General features: G+C 42.1%; 1 protein-coding gene across 6 annotated transcripts; it reads right to left on the bottom strand.

Moving 5' to 3' along the window:
• Nucleotides 1–76: 76 nt before the first annotated feature.
• Nucleotides 77–25,014, bottom strand: ap3d1 (adaptor related protein complex 3 subunit delta 1). 6 transcript variants are annotated; one of them, XM_080505945.1, is made up of 35 exons: nt 24,735–25,014; nt 20,785–20,880; nt 20,560–20,640; nt 20,169–20,249; nt 19,921–20,028; nt 19,675–19,804; nt 19,028–19,167; nt 18,610–18,683; nt 18,433–18,482; nt 18,028–18,077; nt 17,578–17,626; nt 15,904–16,049; nt 15,367–15,515; nt 15,020–15,250; nt 14,370–14,601; nt 14,082–14,227; nt 13,717–13,858; nt 13,332–13,403; nt 13,167–13,242; nt 12,816–13,015; nt 12,147–12,220; nt 11,764–11,787; nt 10,355–10,523; nt 10,086–10,229; nt 9,657–9,710; nt 7,667–7,780; nt 7,267–7,422; nt 6,863–6,910; nt 6,485–6,505; nt 5,900–6,089; nt 3,693–3,781; nt 3,425–3,510; nt 3,137–3,258; nt 2,924–3,003; nt 77–2,831 (listed from the first exon to the last, which is right to left on the bottom strand). In XM_080505945.1, the coding sequence occupies exons 1-35, from the start codon at nt 24,828–24,830 to the stop codon at nt 2,736–2,738; spliced, it is 3,816 nt and encodes a 1,271-aa protein (XP_080362071.1). In that variant the 5' UTR covers nt 24,831–25,014; the 3' UTR covers nt 77–2,735. The 6 variants fall into 6 exon arrangements, with proteins under 6 accessions (XP_080362071.1, XP_080362072.1, XP_080362073.1 ...); XM_080505946.1 differs by having other exon boundaries at nt 7,267–7,419; XM_080505947.1 differs by lacking the exon at nt 6,485–6,505.
• Between the last annotated feature and the right edge of the window lie 817 nt (nt 25,015–25,831).

Genomic DNA, 25,831 nt, shown 5'->3' with positions numbered 1-25,831 from the left:
ACTCTGATATTGCATCAGTGTTTATCAAATCACTGTGACACATAAACACAAAGACCAAATCTTGCTTATTCTTACAACCTTTATTTTTTTTCATTTAGGTGGACTTTCTGTAGAGGGAATGTAGATAGTTTATGTCGTCCCCTTTAAAACATGACATTGTACATCTTGATAGTTGAACATGGAGAAATAAAAAGACAGGACCTTCAGAAAGCTGTCATATGAGAGTATATTTCAACATCACAAGCCAAACTTTTGTAAAATAACAACTCACTACAACTGAAACCAACAGATATTTAAGACAGTGGGTTGCCTCTCAGTACACTGTTTCAGGTGACCTGTACTATTCCACTTGTGATTCTGAGCCCCACGCCCTCAATGGTCCTGACACCAAACAGAACCCCCTTCCTTCTTGTGTTTAATAATTTAAAACATTCAGTGAACTCACTTATTATAATTGTTGAACGTAAAAGAGATTTTAAAAAAAACACAACACTGTCGAAATTAGAGAATGATAAAGTAAACTTCATTTTAGGGAGAGAGAAAAAATGTACAGAGAAAGAAACGTGGAATGACCAAGTTGTAGTTTGTGAAAATATGTCCATCAAACCAAAAAAAAAGGAAATGAAAAGTGTACATTCCTACTCATGCAATATACAAACTTTATTCTAATATTGTGCACAGGATGATAAGAATGAGAACGATAGGATTATAGAGGAGTTACTTCTTGATTTCACTTTGTCATTTTCTATCGATATTCTTTGAAAAACAGCTGATCGCCTCTGTATTACGGCTACTACTAGGACTGAAGGTTTATTGGAATGGCTGAGCTGACTTCAGGTCAAAGACACCATTATTATTATTATTATAATTATTATTTACAACATTTGACTAATGTTAAGGGGCCTTACCAGTGTGCATGTATACAGACGCTACCTTGTCAGTCTTTTGCTTGCTACTACAAGGATAAGTTGTGCTGGACGGGGCAGTTACTTGAAACATGAATGATAAAAGCTAAAACATCAAGTACCTCGAAAAGAGGAGGCCAAACTTTGATTTATTTATTTTTTTCTTTCAAAGATCCTTCATGTTCGTCATAACATGCAAATGCACAAAGAAGTGGCAAGGCAGTATCTGACGGGGGAAAGAAACATCGGGGGATAATTCTGGGTGCCCGTCGCCCGGTCTTAACCTGGGGATGGGAGGAGCTTCTGTGAGGATAAAACTAATGCGTCGCATTTCGCAATAACTGCAGCAAGCAACAGAGAGAAGCTCGGGTCACTCGCCAGTTAAAGATGTCGGCTTCGAGAATCGGCTGGTTATAAACATGAAGAGGAGTTAATCGTTATGCTACGGTTTATTCAGTTTGGTTTCAAGTAGGCCTCGGCACCCAGACTTTTTTTTTTTTTTTTTATCAGAAGTTGACCGAAGGGCGATACAATTGAGGGCCATTCGGCATCAAAGTGGCTTAAAAAAATAAACCTTCTGTATTACAACAATAGAACATCTGCTGAACAACTCAAGCTGAGGTGAACAAAGGTGCTTTGACCCGACGTAAAACCGCAATCAGGTAAAGGTAAACTCCTCCATCTCACTTTGGTTTTGCTGCCAAAAGTTTAATCCACCGGTCTTGTTACTTTTGAATATTTCCATTTTATTCTCAATTTGTGAAAGGAATAATGTGTCGAAAGCCTCCTGTAATGCCGGCGTCAATCTGCAGCTTAACACGGTTCAGCCAGCGAGCGGATATCCTTGAAGGAGAGGCGGGGCCCTGCGAGACTCGCCAAGTGCTGGAACAGGTCAGTACAGGGCCAAGGCACAGAGCATAACCACGGTACAGATCACCAGTACTGCCACAAGGTTTATTGAAACAGCAGCAGATCTGCTCTGAGCCTTCCCAAAAGGCAAGAACATTTTCCAAACCCCCCCCCCCATGCCTGTGTAGCTTTGGTTTGACTTCAGCTCCATTGTCACTGCAGCCACTCAGTGTCTGGTCTTTTCCAGACGCCAGCTCAGCAGAGCATTGAGCAGGTGAGAGCGTCTATTTTTTTTTTTTAAAGCTCGAACCAATCTACAAAGAGTTAGTTGTATAGTTTGTTTGTTTTTTTTCAGGCCTACAGAGACGAAAGAACCAGTGATGTTGAGTGAGTGGAAAGAAGGGAGTGAGACAAAAGGCGCACGCAGGCTTCAGACAAAAGAATGAAAAAAAAAAAAAAAAAAGGACAAACAAAACCAAACCGAGGAAGAAAACATAAAACCTCAAAAACGGTAAAAATACAATTCAACCATCAAGAGCAAGAGTCCAGTTGTCAACATTTACAATACATGACTGTCACAGACTGAAGAAGGGCGGGAAGAAGGTATGCGCTAAAGAGCAGAGGATGCCAGGCATCCAGAAACAGCAGCTCAGTAACAGAGTCAAGAGTGTCTCTTCGAAAACCGGCGGGTAAAAATCAAAGTGCGATGCAGAGAAGACGGCGCGTGTGCACGGTGGAACTGAAAAACACTGAACATGAAGGGGTAGTAACCACAGAGCTCAGAGTGTGCGGAGGAACAGCAAAGTGTAAAGTCACTGTAGTAAAAGAGGAGGAAAGAAATGTTGCGAATCTCAGGACTAATAAATAGGGCGATACTGGGAATGCCAGCCGCAGTGTTTTGTAACACGATTATGGTGTGCTGCAAGTGGAAGAGGAGGGGGGAGGGGGGTGTCAGGGGCACCCTGGGGCTTTCAGACACAATCAGCACTGAGAGAAGGTCTGCTTGATCTCGTCCAGCACATTCCCAAGCAGCGTCGGCTCGTCACATTTAGCGTCGATGGTCACCGTCTGACCAGACTGGAAAAAGAAACAGAACAGGACATTAAAAGCCACTGTAAGAAAATATACGTTTGTTTTTTTTTTGGCGCATAATAGATTCGGTTACTTACAGTTTTCACCAGCAGACAGACATGGTGACCCTGGATTGACCTGCTGTACATTGAGGCACAGGAGTCGATCCTCTCCACAACTACTCGGTGACACAAAAAAACCCACAAAACATTACCACAAGGCGACGTACAGAAAGTTTCCTAAAGTCCATTGGTAATGATGAGAACTCCGATCCGAAATACAGCGGGGTTACCGTTCTGGTGAACACGTACCAGAGAAGTGATGGTGGAAGCAGATCCTGGCCAGTAGATGGTGGAAGGGCATGTTGACGCCCTCCAGGCGGACCGAGCTGCCCTTCAGGTCTCCGGACTCCAGCAGCTTTGCAAACGCATCACTACAGAGAGATAAACATCGTCCTTCAGCAAAACATCACAAAACCACAAAAAACATTCAATTTTAAAACAAATCTTGATGATTTCAATATTTTTTCCCCTTTTTTTAAATAGTCTGTATCAGAATGAAATGGCCGTGATACTTTGAGCCACGTTTGCATCACAAACCTGTAACACGGAGTAGTGATTAGGTAGGAAGTGCAGGTAAAGTGCAGTTTGAAGTCCAGTTTCTCATGAGTGGAGGAGTCCTCATTCTAAAGTGAAGCAGCACAGCACCATGTTCAACAAGGGGAAAACGCGAGCGTTCCACTATGAAATTCTACCACGAATTTTAAGTATGGAAAACATTTTTGGTCAATTATTTTCAGTACGAAAAATAATCACAATTAAAGAAAAAAGAAGTCATATTTACATTAGCCTGGATTTTCAAACATACCTTGACTATGAAGGTAAGAGTTCCCTTCAGTTTCTGGGACATGACGATGCTCTGCACAGTGAAGACAAACCGGGCCTCGTTGGACACTCCTAGAGCATAAGAAGACAGAAGGTCACCGGTAAGTCATGAGACCTCAACTTCCTGCCATGACGCCGCTTCCCAGTGAAGGCGGAACAAAGGGACTTCTGCTGGTTTGTTATCACAAGTTAAAAACACACAATTGATCATGTCGTACACACACACATATAAATATATATATATATATATATATATATAGTAGCAAGAACATGAACCCTTTGGATATCCCCAGTCTCCGCATCAACTAATCATTAGACAAGGAACTTGATTTGTACAGCATATTTCCACTAAATGCAGAATACAAAAAAAAAAAAAGAGCAATTAAATGCAAATTTAGGATCAAGTCCAATTGCATCTGCGTGAGCAGCCCCAAAGCGCTTCACATAGCTCAGCACATTTAAACCCCAAATGCAAGAAAAGATGCAACATAAAACCATTGTTTAACCAAATAAAAATGTAAAAAAGGAATACAGAGTGAAAGGACATTATGCACTATGAAACAAATGAAAACGTGCAGCATTGGGTACAAAATAAAAAAGTTGGAGCCACACTTGGGGCCTTTTTTTTGAAATATTTGGTCCATAAAAACTAAAAGCGGCTTGAAAAACAACAACTTAATAAAAAAACCCTACAATAACGTCATTGTCAAACTAAACACAGATGATACACAGCCGGTCAGTCGAATGATCAAAGAAATGCACGTTCAGGTTGCCTGTAGGTATTCAGGAACAACTTTCTGGAAGACGAGTTAAGATCTGTTTGCATTGAAGGACGTCACTAAACACTATTTGCAGCTCTGCCAACATATTTGACATAAAGTCAAGCTTGTGCTCAGTAATTCAACCACTGACTCACTTTCCTGCTCGAGAGGCTAACTTTAATGTATTTGGAGGCGTCGTCACTGGGACTATCGGTTGAAAACGAAACAAAACGATACCAAATTATAAGCTGGCATTATCAGGAGAACATCGTCTTCCTTTTTTCCTGTTTTGAAGTCGCTCCAAAAATCCTGGAAACAGGCGTGCACATTATTGTCCTTCAACTCTGGACTCACGTGTGGGACTGTACTGGCAGTATTGTGCACAACAGTGCTGGAGGGATAAAACCTGCTTCCACAAGGCGGATTGGCAGGGGAGACTGCGGCTTTAGAAATTAAGAGTTGCAGAGGGTTCGTTTTGTTTCAGTCGTCACCGTTTTCTGGTCAATGAACTCCTGAGATTTTAACCACTTCACCATGTTTATAGTTTCACAAAGTCCTTTCTCCTTCATATTCAATCTGAGCTGATTGGATCTTTGTTTCCATAAAGGCAACTGTGGTAATCATGTGAAGAGAAGCAGCTCATTACAATGGAAGATGGTAAAGCTATAGCGGATCGCTGTACGACACACTAAAGTCCCACTGATTAATGAGGTCTTAGTATCTGATTTCGCTTTGCTTCTAACTCCACAATCAAGCATATGGCTGCTTGTTGTGTGTCAGCAAAGCAAGATGGAAGCAACTTTGCATAAAATGTGGGTTAATCGACGAAAACCTTTTAATAGGTTAACACAATTTTTCTGAGCATCATGATCAATTGCCTTGACCTTTGACTTATCGATCAGGAAATGTTTAGAATTTTTAAAAAAACAAAACACAATTTTTACCCTGAAACTTGCCTTTTAAATTTATTTTTTTTAAAAACAGGTCACAGTCTGTGACACATCAGCAGTTCAAGCTGTTGTAGCTACAATGTCATCAGGTAGCAAACATTATCTTGCTAACAAGTTAAAGATCGCTGCAACTTTCTTGCAAGTTTTCTCATCACACTCTTCACGCACCTCAGCCGAGCCGAGTCAACACAACACCAGATGAAGGATGATCAGTGCAACGAAAAAGAACTTTAAAGTAACATCTAAAGAGGCTGGAGGTTTAAAATCACTGGAGCTGGTTATGAATGTTTCAATTTCTAAAATATAATCATTTGTTTTATTAAGCAATTTGTGGTTCTCTATACAAGCGACATAGATATAGATAAATCTTTTTTTTCTTGGTAAACTGAAGCAGAAACCTTACCAAACAGTTCTCGCCACTGTACATTTAGAAAGCGATCATCAAAAGAAAGCCATGCATTGAGGATGTAATTACTTACCAGGAGGCAGCTGGAAGGGGACAGTGAGGCCATCGTGTGGGCCCGATCCCTCTGGCCTTTGCAGCTTGGAGTTCAGCGAGTCCAAGACATTGAACTCCATGGATTTTAAGAAGCTCTCACACTTGTTTTCAAATATTACAGACACCACCACCTGGCTGCCATCCTGCAGGTTCCCCTGGATGTCATACACCTTAAGGAAGGAAATCAAAAAAACAAAACAAAAAATAAAAGGACAGTATTTACAAATTAGGAATCGATGTTCACAACAAGCGGTTTTATTCCCATGCCTCTTAAAAGTACAGCAATTATTGTAGAGCCGAACACCGAGCACGGAAATTGTGATTCCTCACCCCAACAACAAAGCAAATGTCAGAGCTTTCCAAGAATCGGTGTGAGCACAAGGAGGTAATCACAAGACAACAGAATCATTCTGAGAAAGAAAAGCCAGGCTGCTGCGCGACGCAAACACTCGTGGAGTTCGCCCAAGACGGGGACGTGTTTGAAGAGCAACAAGAGCAGAAAGAAACACGTCTAGGAGAGAGAGCTTGAATAAAATTCTGCCACTGACAGAACGTGAACCAATACCTGATCAGCATCTTCCATCATCTTCATAGAGAGGGAGAGAAAACGAGAAGCTTCTTTTTAATGTGTAAAGCAGTGCGGGGAAAAAAAAGCACCATGATTTCTCTCAAAGTTATGACGTATCTCATGCGGTTTGATCCGTTTGTGCTCAGATTTCAGTTGGACTGTAATTAAAGCTATGAGACGTGCGCTCGCACACGGTTTTCCGACAAATTTGGTCCTCAGCAGGGCTGAGATGGGACCGTTCAGTTCTACGACAGGCGTCAGACTGACGCGGCACGGGCAACGGCAGCAGTCATTTCTATCAGCCCCAAACCCGACATGGACACAGACATTCTGATAAGCCAACATGTAGCAACATCCACGTTCACCATCACTCACCATCTTGATGTAAGAGTTCTCCGCCAACAGGCAGTAATTAGACATGGGCTGAAACGAGAGAAGAGCTCCGGTCAAATCAGGCATATCCTGCAACTCAGTAACTCGGCAACAGGAGCTTGTTGTCCACAGCTGATGCATAACAAGTAAGGCTGGGTGTGCCAGCAGCGGTCAGTGGGTTTACATGCCACATGGTTTTTGTTTGTTTTTTTGGCTTTCAGGTAAGGAATGACTCACAGTGGGGATTTAATGTTTACGTCACACTTTTAATAACGGCAGCATCGATCTGTACAAAAAAAGTCTATTTCTCAACCAGTGTCGATGCGCAAGATGGAAATGTGTAAAGGCTATGAAGAGAGTGTTTATGTTCAGCACGTCAAGCTGTGTTGAGGCAGTTTAATACTCACCGGCAGAGGCTCTTCATCCTCAACGGTGCCATTTTGCACCGACTCCTCTCCACCTCCGTCGCTGTGGTGGTGACGGTGATGATGCTTCTTCTTCTTTTTCTTCTCCTTCTCCTCCTTCTCCTTTTTCTGCTTCTTCTTCTTGTGTTTGGAGGACTTCTTGTCAGAAAACCAAAAGGTAAGATTGACACAAGGAGTTACAAATTTTAACAGCCGATTATGTGAAACTAAATAACCAGAAGGAAGTTCTAAAACACAGTTCGTAGTGAAATATTCCTCAGAAAACGGCAGGTTTGTGGTACATAATTTACACAGATATACGAGAAAGAATGCTGCCAATGTGCTGCATCCTACCAGGGCCTTTGTGAACTGAAATGCCATCGTCGCCACATCATTAACTCACAGTCTCTTCCATTTCGGCGTCTTTGGGTTCATCGGGATCCGAGTCTTGCGCCGTGCCAGAGGTCACTTCAGGTACCGGGGCTGCTTCTGCTGCGGCTGCTACTGTTGCTACTTCCTGTTTGACACAAGTACACCAACAAGTGAATTGCGTTAGCAAGTAGAGCTTTGCACTCCGATAGGCTAGTGAGATCAGTCATTCATGATCTGCTGCGAACGACAGAACTGTGACGCCCTGAATGTGAACCCGATTCGTTAAACCGAGAGAGAGAGACGAGCAAATCAGTAAAAAAAAAAAAAAAAAAATCAATAAAAGCCTACCTAATACACCGACACAGTGATCACAATGGCAGGCTCATCTGGCATTGCTGGATCAATGTTACTAAGCAGCAAACTAAATTAGTTGTTGCTATACAATCAAGATGGGAAAGCTCCCGGTGAGAGTCGGCACACGTGTTACCATGACTTCTGAGATACCAGTGTGACAGCGAATACAAAAACACATCTTTCACACAGACGTGTAGAGGCAGGTTTCTGGGTCAGCCTTTGCAAGGCTGACGGCTTGACTGGTCGAAAACAAGAATCCTCTAAAACAAAGTTTAAAAACTACTAAAATCAGATATTCAGTCAATATTCCTGAATTTAAGAGTGTTAGAGGGGTTTGACTCTTATTTCACAGCCTTCTAACTCTTGATAGACTCCTGAATAAAATTACTAAAGCACATAAGGGTAGGAAGCATGATTAAAAAAAAACCTGTTAATGTCCAAAATTAACATCTTCCTTTTCCATCTATCAAGATGGTGATTCTGTTACATCTAATAACCTACCGTTGGCAAGTGTCTTACAATTAAGAGTCAAGAGATCCATGAAATAAAAGAAAAAGTATCATTAGTGATTAAAAATAAGTATGCAGAGTTTTAAACTCTTGCACACTTGCATACAGGTTTGCCAACTAAGTACTCTAAATGCGCACGTGCGCAAACAATGAATGTTATAGAAACTCTTTTTTTTTAAAATTATACATTTGACAACATACTAGTAATTAGAAGGCCATTCTCAGAATTGCTGTGACATGTTTTTTGCCGAAAGCCAAGTGTCTGTTTCAGACCTTGGAAGATCACAAAGAGGCAGAGATAAGCATGACCCTGCATGTGACGGTGCAGGAGGAAGCCGTCACTGAACACATGCTGACGTAGTGGCGACGGCGACAATAGGAAGCAGCTCTTGCTCGGACTCGATTTAGAAAACACTGCGCACTTATCAACTCCACACCGACAATAAGCTCAGGACTGACGACGACAACAACAACAACAACAACCATTGATGCTAATAAATGATTAAAAAAAAAAAAAATACAAAAGTACTGTGTCCACATACACATGCTTGAAAATAGACTGGGACTTCAGAATGAGAGAGAGAACTGTGTTATGTGACCTGTGAAAGAGAGAAAGTTGGATCAAAAAGGTGTCGGCGGCAAAGGCCTTGACACAGGGGGGAGTGTTCTTCTTGTACTTTTGTACCACTAAAGACGGTGCTCAAAGTACTTTTACCAAACAAATTCAGAACTGCTCATCTTCTTTTAAACCCCTTTGTGAAATCAAATCAAACTCGAATCTCATTTTCTTATCAAAGCAAAGAAGCATAAGACCAACATTCATGACATTAAGCTGAAACAAGTATTTTTTTTTTTTATATAAACAATCCTCTGGTGCAAATATATAAAAAAAAATCTTTGGCTCAAATATTTCTACAAACACTTGTGTGTGATCGCACCCCTGGTGTGTAAAGGCCTCAAGCAAGAAAAATTAACTGATGCTTATTGAGAAGCAACAGGTACAGGACGATGGGGGAAACCAATATGAGGTAGCTCAATAAAACAGTGTTATGCAGGAAGAATGTGTGACGTGAGAAGATGACGAGAGGACAGGACAGAGGGCGAATGAGGAGGGGTGGGGGCGGGGGCGGGGGTGGGGGAGGGGAGGGGCGACTCAACCTGGGTGTTAGAGGGCACTGGAGCGTTTGAGAGCCAGAAATCCAGGTCCGAGACCTAGAAGAGGAAGGGAGGAAGAGGAGTGCGAGGAGGTGAGAGGGGTGAGAGTCAAACAGGTTCACCATCTTACTACTATTCATGGAGGCGGATAGAGAGATTACACCAGTCTATATCATGAATAAGTCAGGTATTTGGCCAGAGACGGCACAGTCTGCTACCAGGAAACTGATACTTCACTATGGCTGATTGAAAGGGAGGCTGGGAAGAAGCAATGGGAGTGTTGAGTCAATGAAAATGTCATACTACGTGTAACAGTACTCTTAAGTCCTCTATGATTAGGAATCTTAGATCAGACAATTTTAAATCACTGGTAGGCATGAACCTATATAGACCAAACCTTGAGGCTGGATATTAAAGGGACTGAAAGCATACCTCCGCACTGGTGGAAGTGGGTGGTGCTGCCACCTCACTGTTTTCTTCTGACTGGACCACGGGCTCATCGGCCTGACCCCCGAGGAGATCCTCCTCTTTATCGTCCTGTTTGTGTTTCTTCTTCTTCTTCTCTTCTTTGCTCTTCTGCAAAAAAAAACAGAACACTCAGTTCAGTGCTGTGTCCTCACAGCTTATTATATACAAGCTGTGCCAGTTATATCGCATAAGAAAGTAAAATAGTGTGAATGAAATAAGCACTTGAAGCTTACCTTTCTATCCCTGTCTTTATCCTTCTTCTTCTCCCTCTTTTCTTTGCCATTCTTCTTCTTGGGTTCTTGAGATGCAGTGCTCTCCATCTCGCCATCCTCCACGGGGCTTTTTAAAACCTCGGCTGCACGATGTGACCTGACAGGCAACTTCTCGCTGTCTGCAAGTGGCCTGAGCAAACAAATAGAAAAATACAGACACATTTTTACATTTTAGAAGCTGGAAATGAGTAGGGTTGTCCTCGATGCAGCACTGACCCCAAAAAACCATGCCAATGCTCTTTAAGTAGTAGTAGTATTATTTGTGGGGAAGGGTAAACACGGCATGTCAGGTGCTACAGTATACTATCCTCATTGTTACAGTATAAAGTCATTCAAAGCACTACAATAAGTCTTTATTCTGGAAGAGCTCAAGCCTTTGGGCATTTCCAGAAACTGACTTAATTCCTCCTCAATGAACAGATAGGATTTGTCAAGTTTAGTCTTCTCAAAGTCTGTACTCTGGATACAAGAGCTTTGAAGCCCCCTGCTGGCCATTGTCCGTAAAGACAACGCTATGTGTCCTCATCACCAGATTATGTGAGATCGTTTTTAAATTGTGTGAATTTTGAAAGTTTGGGGACTAAAAAAGTCTTGGTTAATAATCCAGAAGATAGACTTATTCAAAGTTCATAAAGGAATTACTTATTTTTAGATGGTTTTCTTGTTCATACCAATAATCCTTTTCATGCACTTGCCTATTAAAGCAGTAACATGCAGTCTGCAGAGCACCAATTCTAAAACTTTTTCAGCATTTGATTCCTGCCTGTTCCTGTCATTTCTGCACTCATTCTACATTACAATCAACCTCCGGTTTAGCATTTGTGTAAGGGCACATGCTACTCTTTTTCCACTAAGCTCTGAAAATCCAACAGACGCTGAATATTTGAAAGAATGTTGATGCATGGTCAAATGTATCAAGATGCTTTTAGGACCTTAATCCAGGAGAACACTTGTTAAACAATAAAGCCCTGAGAACATCAGCAGCATCTGGTTAAACATATTTTGCAACGAGCCAAGTAGCTGTATTAAGGTTTTGTTTTAAGGCCGATGGACCACAAAGCAGTTTGTTTTTAAACAGAGATGCTGATATTGTCAAGCTCGGTAAGTAAAGCAGACAGAAGCGGTGTAAGAGAATGGGGACATTGAAAGAAATCTACAAGGTTGACAGCTCTAAGTCAGAGGCAAGTGTCAGTGTACGGGGCGAAGAGCAGAAGTAAAAAAGCAAGTACTGCAGGGTCCAAATGAGTAAAAGGATGGATGCTAGATTAGTGAAACGAGCACGACAACTGTTTTTAGAGACCAAGAGGAAGGCGGAGAGGTATTCTTGGGTATAGTCAGAGCCCAGGTCCTGCGGCTGGGATGCTACTCACCTGCGCCCAGCCGATTCCACCAAACTGCCCACACAAAGAGGCAATGATGGGTGTGTGTGTAGGCATAGAAAAGAGGAAGCAGAAAAGCAGAAGGCAATAAGAGAATGACGAGGGAGAGGGCCTCGTCAGACTGGCTGGGCCGTTGTGACCCGGAATCTCAAGGTGTGATCAGGGAGAAACAGACTAATTTATATTTAGAAATCCATCAGGCTAAAGATCATTAAAAAAAAAAAATTGGCGGGAGAAAAAAAAAAATCAAATGAACAGTGTTTAGTTTGTGAATTTAGACGGAAACAACAGATTTGACTAATTTAAATATTTAACACCTGAAAGTCGAACCAATGAGCATCTGAATAAACTTGTCTATAATCACAGGAACTCACTTGTCCAGGTCAATATCCAGGGCTTTGTGAGGGTCATTGGGGTCTTTGTCATCGTCATCACTGGGTAAGGCATTCTGAAACGAGATTTTTAAAAAACCAAGTTGCTTTAAAACGGTCCCCACAATATAAAAAAGCTTGCATCTGATATGAGAAATCATTAAACAATCCTTAGTGGGAAAAAAAGCAGAATTGTAAAAAGTCTGATTTATTTTTTTGCAAGGATCATTGTAATAATGAATTCAGGAAAAGGGCCACGTCAAGCATTAACTTTTTTTTCGAACACAGAAGAGGTTGGCGAATACAAAATACTTTCACATGAGGTGAACATAGCATAATACTGTATAGTGAATTACATTAAAGTCAAACATAATGGACTTTATCGGCGGCAATTGTTTGCTCATGGACCATATCACTGCATTTGTCGGCGCGCAATTTTATTGATTAATTACAATGTGCTTTTTGTTCATTTACTTCTTTTGCTAGGTTTTGTCATCACGGAAACTTCTTCCTCTTCATCTACCTCGTTGGATTTTCATCATGAGCATGCCATGTTGAAAATCCAACCACAACCAAATCAGTTCAGAATCATCACTGCTATTTAAACTGAATCAACATAGAATAATTCCAACTTAATATTTTATCCCGTCTTTAAATTCACTCTCAACCTACCTCTGGCATCTCCTCTGTAACAATATCGACCATGTGTGCAGGTGTGATGTCCTCTTCACTCTCGGGGCCTGAATCATGTTTTTTGCCTCGGCCACTGCGCTTTTCTTTCCTCTTCTTCTTCTCCTTCTTTTTCTTTTCCGCTCGCTCTTTCTGCCGACGCTCCTCCTCAAGTTTGACATACTGGTCAGACATAGGCAGACCTGTAGAGGGCAGAAAGGTATAACATTATAACAACATTCTAAACAGGAATGCAGACAATGTCACTGTCTTGAAATTAAAATATTTGGCTTTCCAGTCACACTGTTGGAAGTGAGGAACCTTGTATTTTGTGATGATAATAATAAGTTTCACCTGGGACTTTGAGAGGCACACTAAGGTCAATCTGGACGACGGGGATGTGCTCCACACCAGGAGCATCCTGGTACACCTACATCGTAAAAGAAATTTTGTTTAAAATACACTCAGGAATGTAATAAAAAACATTTAATAACAAATCAAAGGAACATGTAAAAACACCTTCTGAGAGGATGGGGAGGCCTTGATGTAGAATGGGTTATTGGCTTGCTCCTGCTTTCTGGCCTCTCTTCTCTGTAATTATGGAAAACAGACATTTAAGTTAAAAAAGTTAAAAAAAGAACACAAATGAATTCAGGTGTTTACATTTCTTAAGTAACTATGGTGGCTTCTTCCATTGTCAACATTCAAAGAGAATTTTGGTAAAAACAAATGTTTTCATGTTAAGACATATTTTGTAAAAACATGCTGTACAAATAGTCAACAAAAAGTTCATACTTTTCAATCTTGAATAAAATTTGACATTTTGCCCTATAGACTACCTGAACTGTGGAGTTGAACTGAGCTAAACAGACTCTTTTCCTTTCAAGTTCCCAGTTCTACCTACCCTTGCAAGTTCTTTTTCATCCACTTCTGTATGGCGGGGTCGAGAATGCTTGGGCTCCTCCTTAGCAAAAATAGCCTTGGGTTGCTCATCCTCTGACTCACTTTCAGACGGAGGCTCATTGATCCAAGCATCCAGGTCCAAGCTACACAAGGAAACATGGTTTATTCCACTGATCAAGTCTACATAGAAACATAAGCTTTACCGTTACTGTATATTTTTAGTCTAATTACTCACAAAAAGGGGGACATTTATGGAAAACACACAAAGTTAAAGCAACAGTGAAAATGTCAACAACAGTGGTGGGAATACTGCAAAAAAAGTCCATGTCTTTTAATGGGAACACTCATGCACTGAGTCATGCTCACCCTTCGGGAACAGGCACTTTCTTCTGTGCCTTTGGAGCTACTGGGTTGAGTTCCCCTGCAAACAGAGCGATGACTTCCTCCGCGACTTCTACATCCTTCTGCTGCAATTTCTGGATGTACTTCACCAACTGCAGGATACAAGATGCCTGAGGACAGAGGGGAATAAGAATACAGTTGTTTGATTAGTATGTCAGAGCTAAAACTATGTGAACTCGACAGTTATGATGATCAAATCCATAAAACGGTTTGAGGAAAGAGTGCAATTCATTTGCTGCTCGTCTACCATACCCTCTCTTGGACCTCCAGGTTGGCGCTCTGGACAAACAACGGGAGCCTGTCAATCATCAGCTGACTGGTCTCCTGCGCAGCTGTGCCATCCGTGTTTCCCTCCTGGCTCTTCAACACAGTAGCAAACAGCTTAGCTGCATTTTGGACGTACACGGCCTGGATATGTCCGGGCAGGGTGGACACTTTGGGCCGCAGCATGGCCTCCAAAGTTTGCATCGGGTTATCTAGGTGCCTGAGAGAGACGGGGTGGGTTTCATTATTACCGATTCGTCACTCACAAAACATGCAGTATGGTAGTAGAGTACACTAAAGTATTTTTCATCAAGCATTTCAACAGCAAACCCAACAATATATATTTTTTGTCATTATGCAATCCATCCTATGCAGACTAAATATAGCTGAAGTTATGCTGATTCAACATGGCTGGTCATAATGGCTTGATTATCATTTCTTATATATATCTCAAAGCAGTTTAATCTGTGGCAATGCCACAGAAAATGGAAAAAACAAGATACAAAATTCACATGGAGAATTACTGACCACAAAGCATAACAGATCTGTAGTTTTTTTTTTTTACAAAACAGTGATAACCATAGCTTCATGTCAAAAGACTGCTTTAAAAGTGCTTCAAATTAGAAAAGTGCTCTTACTCTGAGAATTCGCCACAGATCCAGGCTGCCGCATACAACACTTCACAAATGCCGTTCCGTTGCATGTTGCCCGTCAGCAGATGAGCGTTGTCCAGCAGAGTGGCCATCTGGGCAACGGCAAAGACCCTGATGGCCTTGACCCGGATCGCCACATCCAGCATCTGAGAGGCAATGAGGTGACCATGGCGTGTACCCTCTAATCGGGTCAGCTCCACCAGGATACTAATGTACCTGTCAGGGGAACGCGACGACAACAGTTACCTATAGATGTCTATTGAATAGAAAATATTAGAAAACTTCAAAACCCTCAAGTCAAACAGTCCAGACTGACGCAATGTCAAACTGACCATTCGAAGTTGGTTATGTACTGGTAGTTGCTCTGGCTGCAGATATCGATAATTTTGGTGAGCAGCTCATCTCTGTAAGTGGTTCCTTCAGCTTTGTCCACGTGGAGCATCAGCTTCTTCACAATCTCCATCAGGTTCTTCTTGGATACCTGGATGGTGCAGAGATCAATTCAATAGTGGTGTGAAGTTAAAAAAAAAGGAAATGATTTCAAACAACAGAGTTCAATTCAATTTAACAGCCGACATGTGTTGCTGTGCATAATTTTTCTTGCACAATTTCATTTTAACAGCCATTTACTTTACTTTGAATATAAAGAATCATTTATTTTATTCAACTATAGCATATAGAGGATATTTTCTGGCAGTGGCATGTTGATTTGACTACTGTACTTTTCATGTTGGTGCGTGACTGACTGCCAAATGTATTCTTACAAAATGCTTTTTTTTTTTTCCCCTTTGCAAAACATTTGCGAGCACTTTACATAGGACCATTAACACAAACATGACCATCGCGATGTGAAAGTTATGTCTGAATACCATTCCATAGAGCAAGTCCAGAGCTCTCAGACGAATGGACTCATCCTTGTCATCCAAACACTGGAGAATGAGGTCCTTGTGTGACTGCACCGACTTGGGATGGGTCTTGAGGATCTTTGACATGGCCAGCAGGCCCAAGTACTTCACTATACAAATGCATAAACACACAGGGCCTTAGTACACCGAACAGACTTGTATCTTTTAACATGTAATTACATACCTTATCAATCAGAAGCTTGAGAGTTACTACATGCATTTATTCTACACTTCAGGATCACTAATCATATAATCTCTTAATATAAATCTTAGGGTGGAAGTGGAACATTTACATGCAAGTCATTAACATGGTTATTTGTCTTCACTGAACAAATATTTAATATATCACATGTGATATAAAGGAGGGAAAGTAACACAAAATAATGGAAAGGACACACAAACACACACACACGCACACAGAGGACACAGTCATTTTGTTTCGTGTTATCCTTTGTTCTAACCCTGACGGCTCATCTATCCCCCCTCCCAAAAGGTTTTTCTATTTAATTCAGAGATCTGCTGAATCATGCCATACTGTCGATCATCTGATCTGGAAAGCACTAAGGCCTCTCGGGTTCCCGGATCGATACATGTGTGGTAGTGACCTTGGGGGTGAGATGAGGCTGATCACTGCAATGAATACACTGCAAAAAAAAAAAGGCCAGAGGTGTGTTCTCAGCGGAGCCGCCTGCAAAGACGACGAAACAACTGCCGATTCTGCCAGGACAGTGACGAGTACTATAAGCAGTCCCGTTGTATATTGAAGAAAGAAAAGAGATTATCAGTAAAAAAAAAAAAAAAAGAGCATAACTGCATGAGAAAATACAAGACATCAGATATTTAATGAATCATTCTCTGACCTGATGATTACCCAGAACAAAGCATCTGATGTTGGAATTACAAACACTACAGTGACACAAAAACCTTAAGACTTGTGTCTTATTTCAAGCCACCAGCAATACATCTCATAACTAAAACCTAACACTGCAAGTTTGTTGACCAACTTTTCTTTTAATCAAGCGTCTCAATACCACCTGAAAAATGTCATTTAAACTGGTTATTTTTGGTGAGTTCAGTAAACGTCTGTACATTTTTAGAAATAGTTATATTGAAAATCCAAGTGCAAGTTTAATACAAGATTTGTTAAAAGGATAACCTTAAACAACACGCTCACAGTCTGCCATCATCATGGCATAGGTCTAAAATCTACTGCACAAAGACACAGTACTAGCTATATGAGAAGCTCCAGATAACTCGAATGGCTCGATGCAGCAATCTGAGCTTCAAATAACGTGTAGGAGGGAAATATTTTCAGAGGCAGGGCCTAGATTTGATCAGAGCACTTAGGCAATCTTAATTAATTTCAGACTCGAGCAAGAATCGAAAAAAAACCCATCACAAGTTGGCCATTTTGTCCATCAAATGTGGAATTTCTGTGGGAGCCTGGTAAACGTGGCGAATTGGTAGTCCAAGCGCACCACTTTTCCAATTCAAACTGACAAGGTAATCGTGTTCGAGTTATCCAGAGTCGGGGCTCTACGTTATTATCATCTAAAAGGGGGGGAGGGACTGTTCCACAGTCAGAAACACGCAGACAATGAGAAAATGACACACTGCAGGCATTGACAGAGGGCTCACAGTTCTGGTCCGAGTCTTCTATCAGGATTCGCAGTTTCTGCACACAGAGCTGTGGGAGAGGAGGGGAAGGGGGGGAGAGGGAGAGAGGGAGAGAGAGAGAGAATAGGAGATGGGCAGAGCCGTTAACAACACTGTGAACCTTTCCACACCAGTTTTAGCACATCATACCGACACAATGTTTTAAAAACTCACGTTCGCCAAAAAAGTGGGGACATAAAGCATGCAGTTTAAAACAAGCGTTTATGTACCAATGAAAATCACAATGTGTTAGAACAGACACACACACACACAAAAATTCATAAGGTGATACAGCCTGTCATATGCTTGAAATATATTTGAACAGAGACTGGTGAAAGCATGCATTGTGGTTCAGCTGGAGTGGAAAGGGTTAAAAGAAACAAACTGCATCAACCAAATGAAAGGATTTGGGAGAGGAGCTTTGAGGCTTACCTGGATACTAGCACTGTGGTTCGGCATCCCAGACGACAGAGAAATCAACACTGCAACGCAGGACAGAGAAGCCATTAGATCTGAACGTGAGCAAAATATTCTGTGAGAGAAAAAGCTGAAACTATGAGGGAGGGAACCCCATTAATACTTAAAGGCGAAAGAACACACGCCGAACATTGGAGAATTCAATAGTCACGAGTGTTGCATATATATCGAATTGCCTTAATAACTGCAAACGCGCAGCTGCAGGCAATAGTATGCTAAGCAGTAGTTTTAAACCTTGATTCCCTCTCAAAGAAAATTCCATTAAACTCACAAAACATTATCAATTATACACCAATAATAGTGAAGTGCAGACGAGCCATAGAGAGAATAGTATTGTACCCACACAGTACCAGTACTGACCTGCAATTACAGTGTTGACACATTCATACAGAAGAGACATGGCAGAGGTACTGTGTGAGGAAGAAGAGGAGGAGGAGGACAGGGTTACAAAAAATGAAAAAAAAACGTGCAGGATTACGTTAATTATTGTATTCATTACATCCCAGTATTTTCACCATCCATGAGATTTGGTCTCACCTGTGGATCAGGTTCGTCAGAGGTTCAATCAGTTTCTTCCCCAACCGTGGCTCCAGAGGTGTGAGAGCACCAAACTATAAAAGAAGAGGCAGCAATATTTTAGCAAATGCATATAGAGTAGTTCTTCACCGTGTAATATAAATCACACTGCATGCATTTTTTTTTCTCCCTCTCTCTCTCAAAAAGTGCAAAAAACACTGAATTTGCCACTTTCAGAGAGGCGCTTTTGATTCACTCATGTGTCAACGTCTGGAAATATAAAATACAGCTCATCTGCGTGCAGTAAACATACTAGTGGAATTTTTCCCCATGACACTGGGAAAAGAAATTCTACCCAACAGGAAACCGAAAGAGAGAAATATTCAGAAACTAATTTGGCCACTACTAAATTGTAGGTTTCTCTGTCCTGTTCACTTACCAGCTTGATGATCTTAATGAGAACCCAGTTATTAGTAGAGGAGGTCATCAGTTTGAAAAAGAGAGGGGCGAGGGACAAGTAGTTTTTGGGATTCCTCCGGGCCAGCTCACAAATCACATTTACTGCTGCCGACTGGACGCCTGAAGTATGAGAAAATGCAAATTTTTCATGAAACAAACACAAAACGACAAACACACTTGTAATATGCATATCTAAAAATGAAAGAGTACGTCGAGATAAAGATGGATATCGTATGTGTAATTAACTTGCGCTTAAAAATAAGTGAGGCCTTACACAATGTTTAACTCACAAGTCATAGCTTACTGACATGAAGCACATAAGAGTGTCACTACTGCTACGATCTGCCATAACGCCAGGTAAATGTCCTCAGAGATCACTTGTCTGCGCAAAAGGCAGACCTGGGAGGATCACAACTGAGCCTCGCGTAATCTCATATTCTTCCCTGTTGAATAATGTATAGGCCTCCGGTGACAGGAAACGTCTGTCCCGAGGAGTCACAGCTCTTTCTATGATTTACCACAAGAGTGCATGTAGCCAAGCCAAGATTTTCAGAAAAATAAGAATATGGGGGGGGTACACTGATGGGTGTCGGTTTACTGGGTAACACACGTGATGGGTTCTGATACCTGGGTCTGGGTCCTCCAGTTTCTCTTTGAGCCGGGGAAAGGCAGGCCGCAGGGACTCGGGATACTTCAGAAACACCTTGTACATGATCAACACTGCTTTCTTTCTAATGTAAGGTTTTGTGTGGGACATCTAATAAAAACAGCAAAAAAAAAAAAAAAGACACGTTTAGAAAATGTAACAAAAACTGTGTTGACTTGCAAATTCCTCAGGCAAATACAGGAGATCAGAACTATGTCTTGGCTCACCAGAGTCATGATGTCATTGGCCAAATCCCGAGCGAGGTCAGGAGTCACAAAGCAAGAGAGGCCTGTGAGGGCGACGCCTGTGTCATACTGGTTCGGGCTGCTGAGATCCTGCACGTGCAAACATTAAAAAAAAAAAAAAATGTTTTTTTTTTTTTTTTTTTTTAAAGTAAAATGTCAAATAAACAGCAAAGGTAGGCTGAGAGTTGAATATTCAGAGTGAACCAAATAAAAAAAAGCACATCACTGACCTTTCGAATTTGATTGGTTGTCAGCATGATTACATCTGTGCTCTCATGGAAGCACTGTGAAGCTGCCAGGTAGCCAATCCTCTGTGGGAAGAAAAGTAGGAGAAAACAGCATTACAACATTTTTTTTTAAAAACTCTAGCTCTGCACTCTTTTTACCTTTACCTAACAGTATAATATGCTGCGACTATCTCAAGTACAATGTTTGGGTGACTATCATTGTGGGGATGTTATTCAGTTGAACTACAGTACGTTTCCTGCATCATCCTTGTGAGTTTTCTGAAGAAAAAAAAAAGAAGGCAGGATATCTATGCGACAGGTTTTGAGCCTATATAAAAAGGAACAGGTCTTCACGGCCTATTTCCCAATTTTATTCACAGTAATGCAACAGTACCTTGTATGTGAACTTCGAGGAACTCATAACTTCCACAATGTTGAAAGCAGCCCAGCTGACATCGTAGCCCAGCATCTGGAGCTGCAGCACAGACAAGAAGCATACATGTGAGTGAAAAGAGGAGGGAAATGTTGGTACTGTGGGATATAATGGTAGCAACTCTCAAAATGAGCATTTTTTCCCCATTTCCGTCTCAGAAAAGCTACATGTGCAGTTGGTTCTTACATAGGTGAGTTTGCACACGGCATTGGCCTTGACAGCGATGTTGTCCTGCTTGAGTTCCTGCTTGATCTCATCGATGCACGTGGAGATGTACTTGGCCTGAGGGCAGACAAAAGAGAGGACACAAACAATACATTAGATTATGTGGGCTGACACGCTAAACGGTAGGCTGGCGCCGAGATACGGGACAAAAATCCTGCCAATTCTGCTGTTGCCATCGAAGCATGTATTCAAAAATGTCGATTTGGTTGCATTGAGAGGAATTATGAACACATGGAGAACTTAAGTCTTTATTGCATGATTGTCCATGTGGTGAAGAGCCCTTTTCACATGTGCGAGATTCAAATCCCTCTCTGGGGCACTTAATGAACATGGCATACATATCACTATTCTTTTGTGTTATAGACAGCTATACCTTTCGAAAATAATCTCCATTTTTCATCGTAGAACGGGAGCCTCTTCAACTCAAACGTGTGGTATGCATGAGGCATTTGACCCACAGTCTCCTATGACTTGTTTCCACATGACATCCAGGCTGGATAGTAAAGACTGCAGCCGCTGCAAAATCCTGAGGCTGCCCTCGAACCAAAAACTCAATTAGGTGACATAAACATGGCCTCTGTGAAAGCGCCATTCGTGAAACTTTTGCCATCAAATTGGTAATATTGAATGAAACACTGATTCATGCACCTTGTGAAATGCTGGAATTGCAGGTATGGACTACTTTTTGCTTTCCACTTTGAAATATTTCCACACTTCTGACATTGTAGCCACTGTGTTGTGTTGCTAACGCTGCTCCAGTGGAGGAGTTGCATGTTTTCATCAGCTCGCAAACACCTGATGGTGGCTGTTGGGTATAAAAAAATAATAAAAAAGGTGGTGCTCAATCTGCTGATCGGCTTAATTTGTTCATTGCCAATCAATTAAAAAAATAAAATAAAATCATCCTTGATCTGATCAGGACGCCCCTGTTTGAAGACATGCAAATGTTATCTTAGGAACCAGACTTGAAGCGAATGCGGTAACCAAGTCTGGGCCTGGTTTCAAACAAACTCAGGTGTGGTTTGAGTGATCTGCAAAAACACCAGGGACAAAATACCTCTAATGAGGCCAAGTATGGAATGCGACAGATGTTGGAACTGCAGGCTCACTGCAGCAGATGTTCTATGTTTAAGAATTCCCGTGGCTGCGTTATTGCATTTAATGAATGACTAACTGATTAGACTTTTTCACATTTTCGGGAATTCTAAAAGAAATGTAAACTAAATATCTAAGACGAGCCATCAACTATGGAACTGACTGTCATGTCTGCTAAAAACCTTGTCATTTTGTAAATAGACAGCGTATATCTCTTCCCACTTCTGGGTCTTGGTCTGACAAGTAGAGTTGCACTGTTTGTAGTTCTGCTACCAAAGTTTCATTCATTATAATGGCTGTTGGAAAAAAAAAATCATCTGTCACCTTTAATTTTTTAAAGCCTTCTAAAAAATTTTTATTAAAATATCCCTGCTTGAGATGTTATTAGTTACACTGAAGTAAAAACCTTTATTGTAAGAGAAAAACAGCTTGGTGGCAGAAGCAGACTAAAAAAAAAAATACTGCTAAATTAAAAACATTGGCTCCAAAACATATAGCCTGTGATTAAAGATGGCATAAAAGCCAGGTAACTTCCTGTGTCCAGCCATAAAAGCATTTTAAAGAATGACTCCTTCCTGGAACATCATGCCTGAATGAACGAGTTAAAAACTGTTGCTGCCATGACCACGGCGATAAACCCGACAGGTTTCCTGAAACATCGTGGAGACACTTTCCACTCAACGACAAATAAGAACGTGATTTGAATCTCTCGAGGCAATCAACCGTCCAGCCATAGTTTGTGAGGGGAAATAAAACCTTGTTACACAAACACATATAGCTGTGTAGAGTGCGAGTGTGCTGATCATGTGTGTGTAGTCATGAGACAGCGCAGTGACAGGGGGAGGTGCAAAGGGGGGTGGGGTGGAGGGGGACTGAGCTTGGCTGCTCATACAGGAACTTTGTCTCCTAACCGAAGGGTTTTAAGACACAATCACCAGACACACACAAAACGCAGATTGCCAATCACACTCCTCCTGGATGATCCCCTCAAAAACTGTTCGAAATCAGTTCAATAATTAACATGTGGCCATATTTGGTTATATATTTTTTAAATTAAGCCATCCTTTCTTCAATGTGCCTGCCGTCCCCGAGACGTGGGCGGGAGAGGAATGAATGAAATGTGCAATGGCTCGGCACATATGTGCAAAACAAATACGGTGCTGGAGGAAAAAGTCAACACACACTCGGGAGCGCACACACACACGCACCGAGTATTAATATTTCAGCAAACTGTCCACTGTTGACGGGGCAACCACCACCTTATCTAGACGACCTGGATTAAATTACCATGGGTGAACTGCTAAGACCCTAGACTGAATCAGGAGATCAAACACTGCTGGCCTAAAAAGAATGTGGATCGAAATGCTTGTTTTTGCCTTTCTGAAAACTCAAGTCGGGTTCACACCCCTATTTTCCAAAGCCAATGTGAGAATCCAAGGGCGCAGATGAGACATGCCATCTCTACATTTCACAGTAGGATTACAGCTTGAGGCAGGTGTACAAAACACTGCAGCCCTGCGCAGCAAAAATAAATTAATTAATTTAAAAAAAAACAAACACAAATCTTTCTTCATACTCAGCCCTGGGCTTCGCCTGACAAATTAAGACTAAGCAGCACTGAGTTTAAGAAAGATTCTGATGGAAACGTGGTTTTTCCCCTTGACCCAAACAGTGGTCAAGAAAGGCTCCATCTCCTGCCCGGAGCCGTGACGAGCCTGTCGTCGAGCTGTGACAGGGGTGACGTCATCAAGCCAGTCATAGGAGCGTGCAACACGAGCCATCTCGGCCAGAGACACACATTTAACACATAAAAAACATCCACGTAAGCCTGTGTTTGTTTGTTTTTAACATTTTTTTTAACATTCCACTTTGACGTTCACATATAAACGACAGCGGACGAGACGAACACCATCTGACCACCCGCCCGTTTGTTCATCAACTAATAGACCCACGATTGGTATTCAAGGCACAAAAACATGACCCGATGCGAAACGAGTTCGCAGTGTGTTCGTATGATCGTGCAGGAGGGAGGGAGGAAGAGGGAGGGAGGGGGGGACATTGCGGGCAGAAATCATACCAGCGGAGCGGGCAGGGTGTACGTGGTGAGTGCGGGGATTAGGGAGTAGTCCTCGGATGCGAATACTGGAAAATGCAGAGGGTGTATTTTGTGGGCCTGACTGAAGAAAATACTCGTAATTACAAAAATAAAAAAACAACAACAAAAATGCATTTTTTTTGTTGCAAATATGCAGATTAAGTTCTGTGATTCTCGTTCAGTAGAATGCATACAGGGGAGTGTGTGTGTGTGTGTGTGTGTCTGTTTGTAGCCCGAGAGCAGTGCAATTTTGTGGGTTTATCTGTAGACTGGTGAGTTAAATCGATTCAATGGGGAAAAGAAGCCGATTTTGCACACAATAAAGAACAGAAACCATCACGACCCGCTTCCTCTATCTGGACGTTAGCCGTGCTAGGCTAGCTCCCAGTCGAAAATCTCAAAGGTTCCTTCCCCCCCCCCCCCTTTTTCTTTTTTTATTTTAATTCGAGGTCCATGGCAGCCAGCTGCTACAGATGACAACATGAAACCGAGCACTCAGCGGGGAGTACCGTTCGCACCAAGCGACCATTTTAACGACAGTTTCGTTCAATTGAGTTGGAAAATGAGTGAAGCGAGCGCTAGCGTTAGCCGGCCAGCCTGGTCCCAGCCTTCACGTCCATAACGGCGGCGGCTTTTTAACGGTGTTGTCGTTACAACCGCGAGGAGTGTCCGGGGAGCAAAACGTTCCCGGCTGCGGCCGCCGCCCGGCGCTCGCTTTTACCTCGTCCTCCTTGTGATTCCTGATGCCACGGACTAAATCCTGGAGGTTTTTGTCGAACATCCGATCGATGCTCCCTTTGACAATCTTCAAAGCCATGTCTGCTGCTCCGTGACCTGTGCCGCGTCGCTCCGGCGGGGCCAAACGCCTCGGAAGTGTCCAGTGGGTGCCGAACGACCCGTGGGGCTCTCTCTCATCCACCCGCGTACCGTGTAGCCGCAGGGTGCGCCGCCGTTTACCGAGCCCGGGCAGGTGAAGCTGAGGCCAGACGGGGCGTCCTGTGCCGTGCAAAAAGACGCTGTGGCAAACGGATCAGTGTCAAAGATGGCTGCCCAACATGGCGCCCGGAGTCAGCTGACTGGAGTATTATTCTCAGAGGAATCAGGGGAATTAAAGGTCTCGTCCCCGTTTCGAGGAGTTATCGACTGTATGACACCGCGAACAACCCCCCCCCCCCCCCAAAAAAAAAAAAAAAATTAAATAATAATTGCATTATTCGCCTCTGAATGTTCTAACCCGACACCATTTCTCACTCCTGTCTTCTGTTAGTCCATGTTCGCAGTAGTTGGCATTCTGAGTTCACATTCGGAGGGTCACGGGTTCGAGTCCAGTGCCGTCGTTCTTGTGTGGACTTTGCAGATTGTTCCTCTATCCCACCATCCAAAAACTGAACCGAAAGTTATTGACCCCGTCTATAAATGGGTGTGTATTCCTTTGTTTGTTTGTTTTAGGTATGCCTTTACCACTGCTTTATATTTGTACTCCCAATAGATTTTATTTTTGTATATCTTACGACTCTTTCAACCCATTGAGTTTCCTTCAGTCTTTCTCGTATGGTTATCCAAAGCCATTATCTGTGCAATGTGCAATGAGAGGATTAGAAGCTGAAGAATTGTATAACTCATCCAGAAAAAAGCTATCAAAACATCTCTACTCACCTGCAGTATTGTCACATTATTTTATTTTGTCAAATGGGGGGGGTGGGGGGCACCATCACATTAAACTGCACAAAAAAGACCAAAATCATGCTAAGAATTTTATTCAAGTCAGTCTCAACTAAGTGATAAAAATGCTTTACCAATTTACAGCGCACTAAAAAC

Source organism: Blennius ocellaris (assembly GCF_963422515.1).
Source record: "Blennius ocellaris genome assembly, chromosome: 12".
Lineage (NCBI taxonomy): Eukaryota > Metazoa > Chordata > Actinopteri > Blenniiformes > Blenniidae > Blennius > Blennius ocellaris.
This window is presented reverse-complemented; position numbering and strand designations above follow the sequence as displayed.

Bases quoted from the DNA above. Each gene is read 5' to 3' on its own strand.
- ap3d1 (XM_080505945.1), bottom strand. From the start codon at position 24,830: ATGGCTTTGAAGATTGTCAAAGGGAGCATCGATCGGATGTTCGACAAA. The intron at 13,859-14,081 runs GTGAGCATGACT...TTCCTTGTGTAG, and splicing joins AAAGTGCCTGTTCCCGAAGG to CTTGGACCTGGATGCTTGGA. The intron at 9,711-10,085 runs GTATGCTTTCAG...TTCCTCTTCTAG, and splicing joins CCACTTCCACCAGTGCGGAG to GTCTCGGACCTGGATTTCTG.